Below are 20003 nucleotides of genomic sequence, written 5' to 3' on the forward strand. Positions count from 1 at the left end.
TATTTATGTGGAAAATTGTTAATTGCTACCATCGTTAAGTATTCTGTGAATAATTAAATAAAAGTTAGCCAATATTCTGAAAGATTTTGTTAAACGTGAGAAATAACGTTCAAGATAAGAGAACGCATTACAGACAAGGAGATACGGTCCTGAATTCAACCGTAAACCGCCTGTCTGGTTGAGCACGCACCCGCGTCCCTCAAAGGAGAAGAAGTAACAAAGACAGATGGTGCTCGTATGTTGGCTCGCAGAAACCTGTTCCTTCAGAACTTTTCCGTTTTCTTAATTTTTGTTCGTTCAAATTCCGTCTGCGTCGAAAAATAGTTTTATTTCTGATCATAATCGATAACTGCCAATCCATAGAGTATTCTTAAACAACAATCATTTCGCTTACTATACTATTACTCATATTTCTTTTTTCGCTTTGTTTCCTCTCTCTCTATCACCTCCTCTTTTTCTATCTCTCATTACTTAGCTGTCTGCACTCTCCACAGACAATGCATTTTTTGCTCGACTCCAGACCCATTGTCGTGGGAGGTTGGAATTTTAACGTAGAAAAATTTGTACAAATAAATATATGTACATTTACTCAAAATCTAAAGCAAACTTGATACTTTTGGCATTAACACGCCTTGAACAGCCAATATTATGTGTAATATATATTGTAAAAGAGAATATTGCAATTCACATTAATTACATTCCTGATCAATAAGAAATTTAACGAGTTATTATAAATCAAATTAATATTATTGTTAACAATTTTTCTCCAATATTTTTTACATTTATTTTTTAAAAAACATGAAGTTTGAAAAACCATTCAACGAGAAATATTTAATATTACTTTAGAAAATTATTTCCCACGTTAACGAATCGAAAACCTTGAACTGCGTGCAGACATCGCAGAAATTTTCTCAGGAACCAGAACAGTCGTATTAAAGCATGAGGCGGACCCCCAGCAAGTTGTCTCTTCAAAATACTTGTTTAGCTATGAGAAATTCTCCTTTTTTCGCATCCCAAATAAATAGGGATGAACCTGCATTGGAATAATGGCATAGCAAGCAGAGTACTTACTCCATACTCTGGAGAGTCAAACCCTTAGAGGGGTCGTTGGACCAAGATGCTATACAAATTATCATAATAAAAAAATATTTAAATGTAATCTTATACTAAGCTTTAGTTTATCTTTTCTGTTCCTTTTCTTTCCTTTCCTTGTTTTCTTTTCTCTCAAATTGTTTCAAAATATTTTTTATCACGTTATAAATAGCTTACGTTTTGTACTTTTTTGTATGAGTTATTAAAAATGTTATTTAAAATTAAAACTATTAACAAATCTACTAAAGGTGGTATGCTCCAATAAACATTAATTATTATACGCGGATTTTTTATATTTATTGTTAGAGTAATTTCAAATAATGGCGGTTGGATCATCTGAAAGATGATTTAAACAACGAAAGTTAACTCTAATTTGGTATAGAAGCGATGACGTCAGAACTCAGGCATTATGTAGTAGCATAGCTTTCCTATGAAGCATGCTCTCTACTGAGTTGGGTATATTTATGCTTGTCTCAATCCTCAATGTAGTTTCGTGTAGGATGTGAATGAACGTTGTTTATACGTGAAAGAACCTATGTGGTTTTTACTATTCTAATTACATTCTACTAATTTCCATTTTACAATGAAACAATATAGTACGATATCGTTATAGAAACCCCAACATACATATCTATTAGAAGATGGAAATTATCAGTTTGAAAATATATACGACAGTGATCGTAAGCATTTACTGTTTGGGCGTTGTCGGACAATATGAATGGCAAGCCAGAGATGCATTTAACGAAATTCGTTTAAAAATGGACAAGATCAACGAAGAAAATTGCCCTATTCAACATCTTGGAGACCTCTATCTACCGGAAGACACAGTCTCTCATTTACCTGACATCAAAGATATCAATATTAATCCTGTGTTTCCAAATAGAACTGCTTTATTACATCTTCATAACATGGCTCTTAGTAGATCGTTTTTTTGGAGTTATATTTTACAATCCAGATTCATACGGCCTGCTATCAATGATACATATGATCCAGGCATGATGTATTATTTCTTATCAACAGTTGCCGATGTTTCTGCAAATCCACATATAAATGCTTCTGCTATATATTTTTCACCAAATATGTCTTATTCACCATCGTATCGAGGCTTTTTTAACAAAACTATGCCTAGATTTGCTCCACGAACGTTTAGAGCTGATGATTTTAATGATCCTATACATTTAGAAAGAATGTCCACAAGAAATACATTTAATGTACAAGATCTTGGTGCATTTGCCAGTGGTAGCCTTAGCGAAGATTATACAACAGATTATTACCGTATAAATGAATGGTAAACAGAAACTTGATTAATATTTGTATATGCTCTGTAATTAATTATACATTATTCTATATTGTTAACTTTATTCATCTAGGTACAAGAAGTGGTTACCAGATAATGTTGATAAAAGGCATGATACTAAAACTACTTATCAAGTTGAAATTAGATATGCTAACAACACTAATGAAACATTTACATTTCATGGACCGCGTGGTACTATTATAAAAATTAATGGGTTAAAACAAACAAAACTTTATGCTATGTTAATTTTTTTCTTTTTTCATTTTATATAGGTGCGGATGAATATCCTGGGCCAGTAAGATGGACCAGACCATATTATGATTGTGGAAGATCAAATCGATGGCTCGTAGCAGCAGTTGTACCTATCGCAGATATTTATCCAAGACATACAGGATTCAGACATATCGAATATCCAACGTATATATTTGTATATTGTCTGAATTGGACCAATTTGTTTCAGCTCTATTTTAAATTACTTACGTTTATTTCAGCTATACTGCCATATCAGTAATCGAAATGGATTTCGAACGAATAGATATAAATCAGTGTCCAAAGGGAAAAGGAAATAGTGGTCCAAATAAATTTGCAGATACTGCTAGATGTAAAACAGAAACTACCGAGGTACTAAGCATAAAGAGACTACTGTATATTTAATATTGATCAAAAAACTTGTTCCTTCTCTAGTCTAACTTGTATATCTTTATGTAGTGTGAACCATTACATGGCTGGGGTTTTCGAAGAGGAGGATATCAATGTAGATGTAAACCAGGTTTCAGATTGCCAAATGTAGTACGACGTCCATATTTAGGTGAAATTATAGAAAGAGCGACTCAAGAACAATATTATAATGGTTTCGATTGCTCCCGAATAGGATGTAAGCTTCGGTAGTTTTACCGTTTTTTCTTTACTTTCTTTCCTCATTATATTCTATATTGTACATAATATCATACTTTTTTAACTCATAGGGATTCATAAGATGCCTGTACAATGGGAGAAAGCAAAACCAGATGTTAGAGAAAAATATCTTGAGCAGTTTTATCATTACAGAAATTATTCCATTGGACCAGAAGCATTAAGATCCGAACAAATTAATATCGACCAAACTCTTAAATTTATTTTAAGTATCAATTCAAAAACTTGCAAGAGGTCTGCTAAGAAATCTTTGTATTCTTACGCTTTTGTTTCTTTTTTTTTTTTTTGAAGTAATCTTGTAAGTAAAACGATGAAAATTATCTTGTGTATATCATTTCAAATTACAGTTACACAGAAGAAGATTTAACGTTACTTGGAGATATAGCCTTTGGAGCCAAAGAATTTTTTGAAAATGAAGCAAAAATGGCAACTAGATTATCAAACTTTATTAGTGCATTCTTACAAACTTCTGATCCTCATGAAGTTTATTCGGGCAAAAGAGTAGCAGATAGGCCACTTACTGAAGATCAAATGATTGGGGAGACATTAGCTTTAGTTCTTGGAGACACTAAAATATATTCTGCTGAAATGTTATGGGATCGTAATAAATTCACAAATAGAACCTTCTTTGCTCCATATGCTTATAAAACTGAATTAAATACTCGAAAATTTAAAGTTGAAGATTTAGCCAGACTCGATGATCCAGGTAAAATTGGAATTGTGTTGAACAATATCATTGCTATTAAAATATGATTATTCTAAAGATATCTTTTTATGTTATAGGTAATGTTTATACAAAAAAGAATTATTTTAAATTGCTAAAACAACGATGGGCAACAAATTTCGATGAATTGGAAAAGTATTACATGAAGATAAAAATTAGATACAATGAAACTGGCGAATACCTTAAAAAGTATGAGCATTATCCTAATTCTTACAGGTAATTATTATTAAAAAAAAAAGAAATTATATCATTTAATAAACATATAAGAATACTCTACTCATAGTATTAAAAATGAAAAAAAAATCGATCTCGTAAATAAAATTGATTTTAATGTCTGGGAATACATATTCGTTTGTATAGGGCAGCAAACCTGAATCACGGACATTGGACAACTCCGTACTTCGATTGCAACGGCAAAGTGAAGAAATGGGTAATTACCTATGCATCCCCCTTTTTTGGCCTGGACAGCTTGAAAAAGAAACTGGAATTCAAGTAAGTATATTTCTATCCTCATGGACAACCAAGTAAGGTATAGTATATGCATGAGAAATCGAATGTGAGATAGTCCAGAAGGATAGAAAACCTGTTTGGATTCAAAGAGAGAAGAGCAAAAAAGAAAGATCATACATTTTATATTAAAATCTTTACAGAGGTATTGTGGCTGTTACCATGGATCTACTTCAACTTGATATCAATCAATGTGACGATGTGTTTCACGCTCCAAATGCGTTTAAGGGTACTCACAAGTGTGATAAGAAAACTTCATACGTAAGAGATGCTATTTACTCTTAAATTAAATATTTATTTAATATTTCCACAATATCGTATGTGTATGTGTGCACGCATATGTATATGTATTTATTGTCGTGTTAATAAATGTGAATATAGTGCGTGCCAATTCTTGGAAGAGGCTTTGAAACAGGCGGATACAAATGTGAATGCAAGCAAGGTTTTGAATATCCATTCGAAGACTTAATCACATACTATGATGGCCAATTGGTAGAAGCTGAATTTAATAATTTAGTTAACGATGAAAAAACTAGGTAATTGACATTATATGAATCGATATAATTATAATTTTAATATATGATTATTTGTAATATAACTGGTGACTTAACATAAACATTTATTTCGCAGATACGATATGTTCAAATGTCGATTAGCTGCTGCCACGTCGATTCAAGTCAATTGGATATTATTATTGGCATCGATAATATTGTATTATTTTATAGGAGGTAGTAATAATCTCGTAGTAATCTCGTAATAATGCGACGCACTATTATATTAATCATTAAGATATGATTTTAAGAATATAATCCGTCCACTAATGTAGAATGACATCCGTCCATTCGGATAGTACAATCGGGCAAGGGGTGACGAATTTTCAAATCCAATTTTCTTGAAAACGAAATTTCAAACGGAAAAAAATTTCTTTTTTAATATATTTTTCCTTATACAATCTATATACCTCCTGCCTGTTTATATTGCCCGACCTAAAACACTCTGTATAATATCGATTATTGTACTGTTGTACTACCTTTTTGAGAGCACTTTTGCTTGTTTTATTGTTATAATTATTATTATTAATTCGCAGAATATTTGTAATGAAATGATACTCTGTGAAGTTTTCAACAAATGATTCTATTAGAAAGAAAGTTAACAAAAATACTTTTGGAAATTGTTACTTTTATAAATTGTTCATTTTCAAATTATACTTTTGGTATTACTGTATACTACAGTTTATGCTATATTGAAATTAATCATTTAAACTATATTTTATTGTATGTACATGTTAGTACTTTGGACAAAACATAACTTATGATATACATATATTATTGTTATAATATAATGTCATTTTTAATCATTTTGTATTTTTTATACTATAACAATGTATTGTAAATATAATTAAATCAGCTTATTTTACATATTTTGTACCCAATTACTTTACCTTACTTCTCGTAAGTATTTCAACACTTAATTTGATGCTAATCTGACTGACAGTTATACATTTAAAGTAGTAACAAAAAGTCAAAATAAATTTGAGATGTTAAGGAAACAAATAATATTAAAATAACAAATTAATAATGTAATTAATATTGTAACACTATTTAATATTTTATTTACATGTATCTATCAATATTTAATTTACATTTGCAACTGTCTATTTTATTATAAAAACTTATTTTTACTGTTTGATATTTCATTTATATTTGAAGATTATATATTATTATATTTACATGTGCTTGAAATTTTAGTGAAAACAAACAGTTACCAACAATGTCAATTTAGAACAAATGCTAATGATATTCACTAAAAAAAATAAATTAAACAATTGCAAACATTTGTCTTATTGCTTGTTATTCATTTTTATTTACATAATGATATTTAATAAATCTAACACTTTGAGTAAGTTGTGCACCTTCGTTCACAAAATGACAGGCAAAAAGAAGTAGGTTGCGTGGTTCAACCTTTAATGCAAAGCGCATAAACATTGCTGAATACAAGCATAAGGCTGAAAAAGATTAATATAATATCTTATAAACTTAATATGTCTTTATAGTTTTGAAATGTTCAATAATACATGTATAGATATAATTCATAGATTTAATATATCACTGTTTTGATATATTTTATTCTGATATTTTTAAATGATATGTAAATGCTCTGAATTTATCTGTGTATTATAAAAAGCACATACATATATACATATATTATTATATTTATATACATCCATAAATACAGTAGAAATTCAATTTTTCTATAGAAATCCTACTTTATAGTAAAACTATGTTATAACAAGTGCATAGAGAAAAATTATGAGTATTATATCTTGATATATAGAAATCTTACTCTTTTTGTATAAATACAACATAATTTTATCCATTTTCACACTTGCACTTGATAAATTTTAATAGATAACCAACATGTATGAGAAACAAATAAAATAGACGAACTAACCAAATGTCATCTTTCCACTGATAAATTTCGGATCCCTTTGTATATCAGCGATCGCTGCGATAGGAATACCCCAATTAGCTATAGGTCCCCAAAAATGTGTACTAAAACAAAGGAATACATTGAAATTACTTAATCAACTTAACATTATTCTAAATGAAATATGAAGTAGCAGAATTTACACGTGCATGCACTCAATATGTATGTACATTCAAATTCCATATTATTTACCTCATTAAATAATCTCGAGTTTCTTTACTCGATAGCAATTTCTTTACACGATTCATCTTGTCACGTTCTTCTCTTTCTTTCTCCTGTCTTTTCTAGTAAATTGATTCTCTTTCAAACAAAACCAACCGAAGACGTTACATAGATTCGAGTAAAACAACTTCGAAAGAATAATGGATATCAGTATCAGTCTAGTTATATAAACGATTAGCATAATGGATTTGGACATTAACCGAAAACTATTTCATAAGAGCTTTGAGACGATAAAATTTGGCTGTATATGTACGTAATCTCAATGTTAAAGAAAATATCTTTCTTTGTTCATAAACATCTTTTTATTTTTACTTTAACCACTAAATAGTCAATAATATGATGCATAAAATATAACATAAACAATTTTATAACTAATGCATTGACTGCTTTAGTTGTTGAAGATATACATATGTGATTTCCTTCATTTAAATACTTCTTGCTCAATTAACATTTCGTAATTGGACTTCGTAATTCCATGATACTGAAAATATCTTAATTTTACACGCGAATTGACAGGAATCGATCCACAATTAGGATGTGAGAAATAATTTCAAACAATTAAGCATTAAACGTATTTTTAATTTAAAATAATAATTATTCAAAAAATATATACAAAGTTTATAATATATTATACTACCTTACAAAACTAATTTGTTTCTCCTCTTTTCATGATATAATTACAAAGCAAAAAAGGATGATACAAAATGTACAACTATAATTCAAAAACGCTTGCCTATAATATGCAAATTAACAGATCTATATATCGTATTGTAATTGCAATAGATATAATTTATGAAACAAATGTGTAATGCGAAACCTTGAACTTTCAATGATACTACAATTTGTTAGGTGAGTCAAACTTGTTTTAGCATATAATTTAATATGAAACCAATGGGTATTATTTTATAGCTGGATAACATACAGAAGTAAAGTATTATATACATATATATTTCATAATATAAGAATATTTTTTGATACATAATAAGAGGTACTTGTCGCTCATTATATGTTTAAGTTTAACATGTTGACTGCTACATGTTCATAAAATACAAACACTTACTTTTACCTTTCATATACATGTTTCTATTGGTGCTTTGAAAAAATATTGCTACTACAATAATAATTTTTAAGAACTACCATTTGTGTTAGATACATAATGTTTCTGTATAAACAATTACATGTATAATAACAGTTTTCATATTAAATTGCAATATTTACTTATAGTACACAGACCATCTTTACTTTACTTTACTTCTTTTCTGTGAATAGTTACTGGTATCATCGAATCATCAAATAAGATAAACGTTTTAAAAAAAAACAATCCATGTTAAATCGGTGCGATAAGCATCGTGTTAAAGGAATAATTTTAATAAATATCGATTGTTGTGTATGAATAATAAAAGTAGGTTATCATTTCATTTCAACTATTTTATGATGCAATGTATAATGAATAGTGAATAGTATTCAGAAAAACATATGCAAATGTATTTTAACAATCGAGCAACGAATACCCACGACGAACACGATGTTTTTCTATATATCTATTTCGTATATCATTTCTTAATTGATCGTTTCTAGTTTATAATAAAAGATACGTTAATGCTTTGTTCTCAAATGTTCGTAATAATTATAAGATCGCATTTGTTGAACTGTATGAAACTACATACAAGTGTCACTGTTTCGCATGTATCTATTTCGTATAAACTAAAGATATAGATGTAAAAGTATGTATACAAAAAGTAAAATTAGCAATTGTTGACTGGGAACTAGGGTTACTTTTATGACAATAAGAGTAAATCCCTTTGGTATTCATTATTCGTTATTTGTGAAATGTGATGTAATACAATACTCGATTCTTTTCACCAACCAGCGACTTTATATTTGTATGTATGCATATCCCGTAAGCTTCGTTGTTTTGTACCAATTTAAATAAATATGTATGAATTGATTTCATATTTTAATGTTTGCAAATAGCAAATTGTTGATTTAAATGCATCATACATAAGATTTCTAGGATTTTCCTCTTCATTTTCCTTTTTTTCATTTGTTATCAATCGATAATATGAATAGATTATTGAAATGGCTGTAAGAATCCTTAAAATGTACATACGAAAAGATGTTTGAAATTACTTTTTTGACAATACACACTCGATTTACTTTTAAATATAATATAAAATAATATAGATTTATCAAAGAAATAAAAGACGAAATTAATCTCCTTTAATTTCTGATTGTCTGTTTTTATTTTTGTTTTTGTATTCTTTCGTATCAAATATGTTTCTTCCGTTATACATACGTATTACAATGTGTCATTGTTCGGGAACACGTATATAAACATTTATCACCTGCTGTTGTTAACATGGGATCATTTAAAAATGATCATAAAGTAGGCATAAAAAATAGATACTTTATCGTATTTTTTTTATCAATCTTCTTCTCATCTTATATAAAAACTTACTTTTCCTTTGGTACATACAGCACACAATAAGCATACAAATTAGTAGTAATTATTTCAGCTAGTTTCCAAATTAATCTTAATATGGAACAGATAAAAAACAAAACAAAATTTTGTAAAACTTGAAGTTAATTTTCAGATACCAATCAGTATTGTTGCCATTATATTGTATCATTTTAACATATTTTTATATCTATCGATTTTTATCAATCTATTATAACTTCAATTAACTATTGAGGAGGAAAGGAAACATTTTTCTGTTTTCTATCAATACATTATTAATATATTAACACATGCATAAAAAAAAGAAGAAGAAGAAAAGAAAGAGAAAAGAAAGTTATTTTTACTTTGTACATGATACATACATTCATACAGTAATGCAGTGTTCATTCTCTTCGTTTCTATGAATGGGTAGCGTCCTAATATGATAATATTAAATTTTTCTTTTTTAACGAATCAATCGAGTGTAATAACTATCGTTGCATGTTACTTTGGAAAAAATCAACTGGTTCGTTAACATGTATAGACATATACGAAGATATCTGTATTACACATTAGTAATAAACAGAAAATATGGTGACGATACTGAATAAATTGTTACTGCAATAGCGTGCTTCATTTAATGAATTTCTACCATTCTAGAGTATTGGAAAGTTATCAAAATAAACAATGGTATTTGCTTACATCTAGAAGTCCCATTTGTTTGCAACATCAGATACAAAGGAAGAAAATGATCCATTTTAAAGATATCAGAATCAGAAAATTTCTTTAATACAACTATTACCGTTAAAAATTAAGGCTTTTCGTTTTTTAGAAAATTAATTATGGTATAGAAATTATTATGATGCATTCGTAATCTTAGCGTAACGATGCTATTTACTGTCGTATTTTTGTTTAAATTACATTATTAACGATGTACTTTCGATGCAATCAAAGTTGTTTAATTATTCACTGCTTATCATCGAATCTAAAATAGATTACCAAATTCAACGTAAGTTGCATACACCTCTAATTACTTCGGAAAAGTATAAAAGATATCCGGCATGTAAAATGTATACGGCATGATAATGAATCAATGAAAATTTCTTAAACTTAAAGGATATTCAATGAATAGAAGAAGTAAGTGACGAAATGAAAGAAGAGAAAAGAGATTGAGAGAGAGAGAAAGAGAGAGAGTGAGAAAGAGAGAGAGAGAGAAAGAGAGGAGAGAAAGAAAATAGAAAGAAAGGAGAAAGAAAGAGAAAGAAGAAATGGGAAGATAGGTTTGATCATTAACAGCCGCATAAAATATGCAATGAACACATTACATCCATTCAAAAATCTATACAGTAACAATTAATATTAATATATTTGTCACGTTATTAATCGTTCAATATAAAAAAAAAGAAGTTAAATAAGGCCAATAGATTTAAAAGCCGCATTATTCTAATTATCTGCAATATCACAGTACTTGCTGAAACATACAAACACACGTTTCTGATAGGCACAAGAGCCAATACCAATGACAATGGCAAGCACAATATTTTTCTTTCTATAAACATACTATATACGAGTATATATTGTCCAACCGTCGATCGTTTTCTTTTTTTTTTCGATTCGTAATCATTACATAATTTGTAATTATCACGTTTAGAAATTGATATGCCTTATCAAAAATTAATTTCATATTCTTCTTAAAAATTCGTACATATTTTTTTTCTTTTTTCCTTTTTTTTACCACACTTTATAGGAAATTTTAAGAATGATCGCGTCACATGGTAATAATAAAAGTCTGTAGAAATGTTATCGTGTAAAAACATGACGAATGCCCACAAATTTGAATTTTACAATTACATATAATTCCATTCTCTACAATACTGCATAAGCCCAACAGTTATCAATTAAGAATAGTCAGCCCTTTCAAAAATAGCGATTCATCCAACGACTCTGCGATTATAACACAAGGGTAAGAAAAAGAAGAATAAAAGAGAGAAAAAGAAAAAAACAAGTTAGAAAACAAACGAGTATGATATGTTATTGAAACTAAGGAACAAACGCGAGGGTTTCCGTTTTATGTATGACCATTGTTCTTTTTCTCCTTCCCATGTAAAACATAGCATGGTGTGCGCATATACACACTGTACTTATATGTATGTGCGCGCACGCGTGTATACATGCTCACTTATCCACTTTAACCCAAACACACACGTACACACACTTTCTCATTCACATACCCTCTGTCATACACAGACGCGCGTGCGCGTGCGCATTGACGATTTAACAAAGAATTTTATGATTCACATTATTCTAACTACTTGTCGATTCAGAAGAAGCTTTTTCGGATAATATTTACAAACTCAGATTTTTCCCAAAAGAAAAAAAAAGAAGAAGAGATATACGAAAGATTGCGTTATTGTCGACTTGGCGGATACAAAAAGTTCTAAAGCTACTGTCATACGTAAACTGGACCTTGATTGTCATTATCGTCCAAACTTATTCGACTAGGATACGCAGGACCACCACCATCGTCAAAGAAGCGTCTAAAGGTGAATTCAAAGAAACCATGAAATGGTTTGCCATTATCTAGTAATTCGTCGGACTTGTTAGAATCGGACGATTCCGAATTTCGTAATTTATCGGGATCCACTGGATCAAAATTACTTGTATCGGTAGGATATTGTATTCGAGGTATGTGAGGAGCTACTTGCCGACGCAGTCCTTTCTCAAAGTCAATGCTCGCAAAAAATGGATGATTCTTTACTTCATCTGCGTTCTTACCTAACCGCCGATCTGCACCAACACATAATTTTAGTATCAAATCCATACCTTCAGCGGATAGATTCGCTTGCTTCGGGATATGCAGAGTCGTTTCCCAATTGATCACCTGCAATATATGATATATTTCAAAGCTGCATTCAAAATGCTATATCTGATGACAAAAAAGCAAGCAAATAAGTATCACAATTACCTTGTATTGTGTCTCGGCTGGAGTATTAGCAAGAAAAGGTGGAGAACCAACTAACATTTCATATAAAATTACACCGACACTCCACCAATCACATAACTGAGTGTACCCTGTCCTTTGTAGTACCTCTGGTGCGATATAATTCGGTGTTCCAACCAAAGAATGGGCTAAACATCTTTGATGTTCTCTGTGTCTCCTACGTTCCAATGGTTTTAACTGGATGCAACGACATTCGTTATTCCAATCGTCGGCAGGATCCATCGAATCTTGTTTGCCATGTCCTATTTCAACATGAATAACAACATTGATATAATTGTAACTATATATGTATACATAAAGACACAAAGACACATGCATATATTAGAATGTAAAAATAAATCAATTAATAGGGAGCATACCATTTTGTTGATAATATTTAGAGTTATGAGTCCAACGAAATCCTGTACATAAGCCAAAATCTGTTAATTTGATATGTCCATCTCGATCAATTAAAATATTGTCCGGTTTAATGTCTCTATGAATAAAACCCATTTTATGAACACTTTCTACCGCGCACGTTAGCTCAGCAATATAAAATCTTGCTAGAGGTTCCTTAAAAATGCCAAATTTGATCAGCAACGACATCAAGTCGCCACCAGGTATATAGTCCATTACAAAATATAAATTGTCCTTATCTTGAAAGGAATAATAGAGCTTCACAACCCATTCGTTATCAGCTTCTGCTAATATATCTCTTTCAGCTTTAACATGAGCAACTTGATTACGATTTAACACATCCGCTTTCCTTAGAGTCTTCATAGCATAAAATTGATTGGTATCAAGTTTCCTAACAAGCGTTACTTCACCAAAAGCGCCAACTCCGATTGGTTTTATTTTCGTAAACATCGATTTATCCATTTTTGCCCGTTTCAATCTAATATAATTCGATTCCTTCTGTGACAACATCTTCCTCATTTGACATTGAGCTTCCGCGCTAAGACCTATTTTAGCCATTTCTGTTTCCAGTTGAAGCCGACGGTATAATCGTTGCTTGTGAGATTTTAATACATTTTCAACGTGTTGTTCCATAAAGAATTTAAACGCCTGCGGAGAATAATTACGGACTTTGCAATCTCTGCGTTCCTCTTCTTTTTCTTTACTCATATGTTTGCGCTCCGGTATTGGAGATTGATGCTTGATTTTGTAAGACGAAGGCGATGAACCAGCACCTTTTGCTCCATTGCTGTCTGGTGAATGATTATTATTATTGTTGTTGTTGTTATTATTGCTGTTGCCACCACTACTGCTATTACTGTTGTTGTTACTGGTATTACCATTGTTACCAACGTTGTTATTAGTTCTCAAAGAAATGGACGTGGATGTTACTGGAGGTAAAGGCGGCGCTTCTGTAGGATGTTGACATCCATCTGCCGGTGAATATTTTCTTTGTAACGGAGGATGTAATGCAACTGGAGAAGACCTTAGGGTCGTGCTATTATCTATCGTCGATATGCAGCTAGGATCATCGGTGGTAGCTGTTCCATAGGGAGGTGGAGGTACTGGATGATGCATGCCTCGTTGTGCTGCTAATGCTTGCATCGTTGTCGCGTAACTTGGTGGTTCTGTAGTGGGCACTCCTACCGAAACACCCAAGTTTATATTATTTGTCGATGTTGCACCAATTGTGCCACTGTTCAATGGTGGATATGCAGGTGGTGGTTGTTGTGACGATTGTTGCTGCTGTTGCTGCTGCGGCTGTTGTTGTTGCTGTTGCTGCTGTTGCGGTTGTGGTTGCTGTTGTTGCTTTTGTTGAATGGACGATGCGTACGATGGTGGAGGTGGAGGTGTGTTACTAGTAGTGGAAATCGGTTGTGGAGAAGTCGGTGCGATTGCAGTTTGTAATACAGGTTTTTGTACTTGTGTACTCTTAACAGATTGCATAATGATTGGTGGTTGTGTTTTCGCCTGTCGCGCACCCCAAGCTTGTAATGGAGTCGGTCTAGCCATCGATGCTTGTGTACCCGGAGATATAGCGGAAACGGTGATCGGACTTGGAGAACCGGCTGACGTTGGACCAGAATAGATACCAGAGGAAGGGCTTTTGCGATAATCTTGCTGAGACTGCGTAGGACTTTGCCTGTTTTGTATAGAGGCACTATAAGATGGTGGTTGTACTGGACCAGCCGACGAAGAAGACACTATGGGATACGGTGGTGGTGGTTCGACTTGAGTATTAGTACTGTTATTGCTTGTTTGATAAATACTGAGAGCTTGCATTTGTTGAGAAAGTTGTTGCTGAACTTGCGGACCATTCTGAACGATCATGGGCTGACGACAATTAGAATTATTATTTGAACTCGCTACCGGACTTGTACCTCTTTGTGGTAGATTGACCGATGTTGAGATTGGTCCAGTATTACCAGGTGTAGTAGGAGGTGGCCGCGTTGGAACAACCGGAGCAGGAGACATTCTCTTAAGCATTTGCTGCATATTAGTAGGTACGTTTGGCTGATTGTATGGAGCATGAGGCGGTGGCGGCGGCGGTGGTGTAGAACTGCATCTAGGAGGTGGAGGAGGAGGTGGTTCTCGTTCTACAAAATTGCTCGGCGAATATTGTCGACTCAATTGCGGATGTGGGCTAAGTTCCGTCAAACGTGGACTATCGGATCGTGAACTTCCTGCTCCACTATCCAATGCGGGACTACCACGTTGTAAACTCAATTCTCTTTCCAAACTAGGTTTCCTTATTAATTTGCTGTTAAGTTTACCGAGACCGTTCAAAGATTCTCCCTGTGCCTGCTTTAAGAATTCTATAGCTGCATCTAGACGCCAACCAGCTAACTTCAACGCGCGCAATGCAATTTCCTGTACACATATATGGTATAATATAAAATTTTGCTACACAATGTCAACCACCAGCTAGTTTTGTATATAAACTTGTTGCTATAAACAGTATTTTTGTAATGTTTATAACAATACACGTACCTCTGAATATCCCATTGCTAAAAGCTGAGCTAATAATTGTCGTTGATCAGATTTATCAATGGTAGAACCTGAAGCTGCAGAGAGACCACTAAGTCCTGAAGCAGAACTAATGCCACTGGTCGTTGATAAAGTAGATATAGTACTAGCAGCGCTGGAACCTACTTCGCCTGCTCCTCCGATATTCGCAAAAGGTAGCAAAGAATTGCGAATTTCAGCCAAAGCTTTTTGATGATATCCAGAGCCACGAGTGCTCGATTTGCTAACCGTGGGTGGATTCATAGTGGCCCATGCTAGGCCTTCTCAGACCTAGCTTTAATCCGGCTGTGACATATATATATATATATACATACATCTAAAACATAATACCGAGTTATTTTCTTACAATGTTGTAACATTGCTATAACATTTTGCTATCGTATTTATTGTACGATATCATTCTGAATGATTACATATTCCTTCCAAAAATATCAATTCCATCCAAAAATACTTGAAATTCTAGACACATAAACTGTTAACAGCTATTTCATACTTGCAATACTATCTAATCAAATTCATAGCTGATAGGTCATTTGTAATACATATAATATAAATTCCTTTATACCACATAATGCTTGTAAAACTTGTTAAATGCAAATATATTTTAATATAGAGCTTTTGTGTTGTCATTAGAGAGCTACTACTATGCGTTACATAAAATACAAACAACAAATTGTGATTTGAAAAATATAATGTTCATTATTAAGTACACTTCTATTGAAATATTTCCAATTATATACATGATAAAATAATGTTAATAATAATAATATGACAAATGTTAAAAGAATATGTTACAAGTTATAATAGATTTTAAATGCTTTCGGAGTCACTTTACTCATTTTGTTCAGCATTCGTATGTAATATATTTTATTTGAAAATTTTGTTTCGGTCATTAAATGCAAACAGCTTCATGTGTAATGTTACAAACGACTTTTCATATCTTGGTAAGTACATAATGTTGAGATCCATCAAAAATCTAACCTATTCATTAGATGCGTGACGGATAACTCCAGAAAGTCCTCTGTACGTAAAATGGGCTACGGTAGCACACACTTTCTTCAGAAGACAGAAGGCATTGGCTACGAAATTTCTTGAAATAAGTTTAACTGAAGCAGCAATCAGGAGAGAACGACTTCAGAGCATATTCTATTCTCACGTTTCCACAGAATCCATGTGACGAGGTTAACGTGCACATAGAACTTTTAATTCACTATTTTCCCTTAAAACTAATTCTGTGCTATTCCAATTTACAATCGTAATTACTTCAGCAACAACAAAGAAAGGTACAGCCGTAAATTACTAAAGTAACTGGCAGCCATTTTGAAGTGCCACATTCCTACACCGACTTGACACTCTTTTTCGTAATTTACGATATGCACTAAGTTCGTGCGCGAAAAAACAAATAGCTCTTTCTAATTAATACGTAATACGGTTAACGTTTATTACTTTTCCAAGAAAATGGCAGATGATTTTGGAAAAGTAATACTTTAAATACATCGATTATGCAAAATTTATTTAGCCTTTTACAACTATGTATCTGTTTCTCCTATAAATAAAAATGTCAATACATTATATTATTGCATCTTTTCTCTAATTTAAGAATTATTTTCTATATTTTTAATCAACGTTTAAATCTATTTAAGGTCAGGGAAAAGAGAGAAAGAGAGGGTGGGAGGGCGAGAAAGAGAGTTAAAGTGCTGCTCTTAAAAAATCTTCACTTCTTTTCTTAAATATTCACTATACCTTTATTACTTTCGTAGTTTTAATAATTAGTTATGTGTGATATCCAAATGATAACGAAATCTGTGCAAACATATTATTATCATTTTTAATTTTATTTAAATATAGTTATAACAATAATAATGTAATTATATCATTCTTGTTAAGTCCAGTCCCTATATACCTTAATTATTTGAACAGATGAATAGAAAATATCGAATTGATAAAATTAATTTGATTAATCTGATCATTTCTTTGTTATCATAATGCACAATGGTGCGCGCGCGCATGCACTTGTGTTTGTATGTAAATGTTAAAATCAGTATGTATTGAAATTGAGAAGTATGAAATAAAATTGAATCTGAACGGCAAGGGGAGAATAAAATTAATACAAATTACCGTCGTATTTAAATTTCGTTATGGCATAATTTTTTTAATTATTCATATTTTCATAAATATTATCATTAAACTTTTTAAAGCAGTAATATATAAGACATTTACATTGTAAATTATCATTATTACAACTCACCACACAAATATAACATATATGTTATATAAATTCAGATTAGAGTTGCATGAAATATTTTTTATCATTTTTACTTCGTATTTACTGCCTATTCCTCTTCTTATGATCTTTATGATTGTTACTGTTACATTATTGTTCATCGTTATGTTGATATTCCTAGAACAAACATCACATAAAACTTAAATTTTTTAGTGTTACGTTAATTTTCTATCTGTTAATTGCATTTAACAACAACGATCATAATTTACAATAAAATTTAATCAATAATACTAACATTGAATTATTTACAGTTTCTACGCTATGTGTGTACGCATGTATGTGTAACGTTTTTTTCACTTACTTGGCTATTGGCCGCATTTCGACTAGTTTTCATTGAATTAAGTCAAATTATAGTTGCATTATAATAAAATACTTACAATTTTAATGTAACATACAAATGGGCCCACCTTTAGCAATGTTACTTTGTATTATGAAATAAAAGTGGCATTATTCTAATTTATATTATATTTCATTTTCGTAATATATTACTAATATTATTAATGGATGTGATATGCATTAATCGTCACGCTTAATTAAATGTAAAAAGTCATAACATCGGTTTTATTAGATATTCTCATATAATTATAAGGGAATCAATATTGTTATAATAGAAAACGTTGTACATTTATAATTATATAAATGAGACAAATAACAATTAATTACATATGCAAACCATATGTATGCAAACCATAGACAATGATGTATACACGTACAACATTTTATAGTTTAGCTTTATGTTTAGACCTCGTTTAGCATAAACTCCGTTAAATTTATACAGAGATTAATTCTCAGCTCAGATACTCAACGTAGGAGGCGTGCTTTTAATTTTAATTAATCATTTGATAGATATATCTTAGTAAATTGTAAGTACCCGTCATAGGACGCCGTAAAATATCATGAGGACATCGTGGGATGTATACTTAGATTTAACTAATTTAGCGATATATATATATATAATATATGACATATATATATAATATATATAAAGCAGTTTTGAACTTTTCATTTTACGTTAAACAATATATCTTCGTAAAAAGGGCACGTACAATATACTTTTATATATATATGTATAAAACTGTATATATAACTGTATATAATATAAATATATATATATATATATATATATATATATATATATATATATATATATATATATATATATATATATATATATATACTAACTGTTATATATATATAAGTATACTGTGCGTGCCTTTTTTACGAAGATACATTGTTTAACTTAAAGTGAAAAGTTCAAAATTGCTTTATCTAATATGAAATATTAAATTATTTAACAAAATGTTTATAGTTTCAGTTTTTAAAAATTTCCCTCGAATTTAAAATCTTTGATACGAAAGGTTGCCAATAGGGTTGTGGATCTAATGTACCTCAGATTAGTATCTAATATCTATCTTTAGTATCTACAGGTATCTATCTTTAGTTTAGCTTTACTTTTAAGTAGGTTTCAGTTGTAAGATCTAGATTAAGTTAATTTTAAACCTGATTATTGTATAACAGGGGATAACGAGGGAGTTATTATTTATTTTAGTTTGAAACCTTAGTCTTAAGTCTTACTTCTAAGTCTTAATTTTAAATCGGGTCATATTGTTAATTTTAAGCCTTAGTTTGGAAAGATCGATGTACTTGATTGATATATATTTATCCGCAGAAGCAAGCTTTTGGTGATCTTTTTGTTCCTTTCGTTGATCTTTTACTCTTTCCACTGGCCGTAATCTATCTGTTTGTGTTATCGATAAATTGTATTGCGAGTTTCTGAGTCAGACTATCTATACTTGATAATATACATATAATTAATAACTTATTTGAAAATATAAAAATGAAAATAGAAAAGATTAAAGATTTACATTTTTATATCTCCTGCGTATGAGATTACAATTTTATTTGAAACTAATTAAACGAATCGTCTAACTATGTGTAATGTACATGTGTAATATACGTAATGTGTGTACAGTATTTTATTATTTTGATAATGTGTCATGCTTTCTCAAATATTGTAAAAGTATAAAATTTTATATTTCGTTATCGATTATGGGATATCGTGTTCTGCATATATTTTAT

General features: G+C 30.9%; 3 protein-coding genes across 4 annotated transcripts; 1 reads left to right on the forward strand and 2 right to left on the reverse strand.

The window, feature by feature from the left end:
* Positions 1 to 1536: 1536 nt before the first annotated feature.
* Positions 1537 to 5948, forward strand: LOC126914020 (uncharacterized). The gene is made up of 12 exons (XM_050717428.1): positions 1537 to 2380; positions 2463 to 2581; positions 2662 to 2806; positions 2881 to 3010; positions 3098 to 3263; positions 3355 to 3535; positions 3649 to 4007; positions 4085 to 4241; positions 4386 to 4517; positions 4676 to 4793; positions 4914 to 5068; positions 5163 to 5948. Exons 1-12 carry the CDS (start codon positions 1734 to 1736, stop codon positions 5287 to 5289), a joined length of 2436 nt encoding a protein of 811 aa, XP_050573385.1. The 5' UTR covers positions 1537 to 1733; the 3' UTR covers positions 5290 to 5948.
* A 167-nt stretch (positions 5949 to 6115) lies between these two features.
* Positions 6116 to 7532, reverse strand: LOC126914103 (mitochondrial pyruvate carrier 1). The gene is made up of 3 exons (XM_050717599.1): positions 7212 to 7532; positions 6984 to 7084; positions 6116 to 6537 (listed from the first exon to the last, which is right to left on the reverse strand). Exons 1-3 carry the CDS (start codon positions 7265 to 7267, stop codon positions 6383 to 6385), a joined length of 312 nt encoding a protein of 103 aa, XP_050573556.1. The 5' UTR covers positions 7268 to 7532; the 3' UTR covers positions 6116 to 6382.
* A 636-nt stretch (positions 7533 to 8168) lies between these two features.
* Positions 8169 to 17081, reverse strand: LOC126913992 (serine/threonine-protein kinase Warts-like). Of its 2 annotated transcripts, none has more exons than XM_050717347.1 (5): positions 16622 to 17081; positions 15605 to 15925; positions 13039 to 15484; positions 12644 to 12921; positions 8169 to 12559 (listed from the first exon to the last, which is right to left on the reverse strand). In XM_050717347.1, the coding sequence occupies exons 2-5, from the start codon at positions 15881 to 15883 to the stop codon at positions 12128 to 12130; spliced, it is 3435 nt and encodes a 1144-aa protein (XP_050573304.1). In that variant the 5' UTR covers positions 15884 to 15925; positions 16622 to 17081; the 3' UTR covers positions 8169 to 12127. The 2 variants fall into 2 exon arrangements, with proteins under 2 accessions (XP_050573304.1, XP_050573303.1); XM_050717346.1 differs by having other exon boundaries at positions 15605 to 15956.
* Positions 17082 to 20003: the final 2922 nt, after the last annotated feature.

This window comes from Bombus affinis, chromosome 3 (assembly GCF_024516045.1).
Source record: "Bombus affinis isolate iyBomAffi1 chromosome 3, iyBomAffi1.2, whole genome shotgun sequence".
NCBI classification, from domain to species: Eukaryota; Metazoa; Arthropoda; class Insecta; order Hymenoptera; family Apidae; genus Bombus; species Bombus affinis.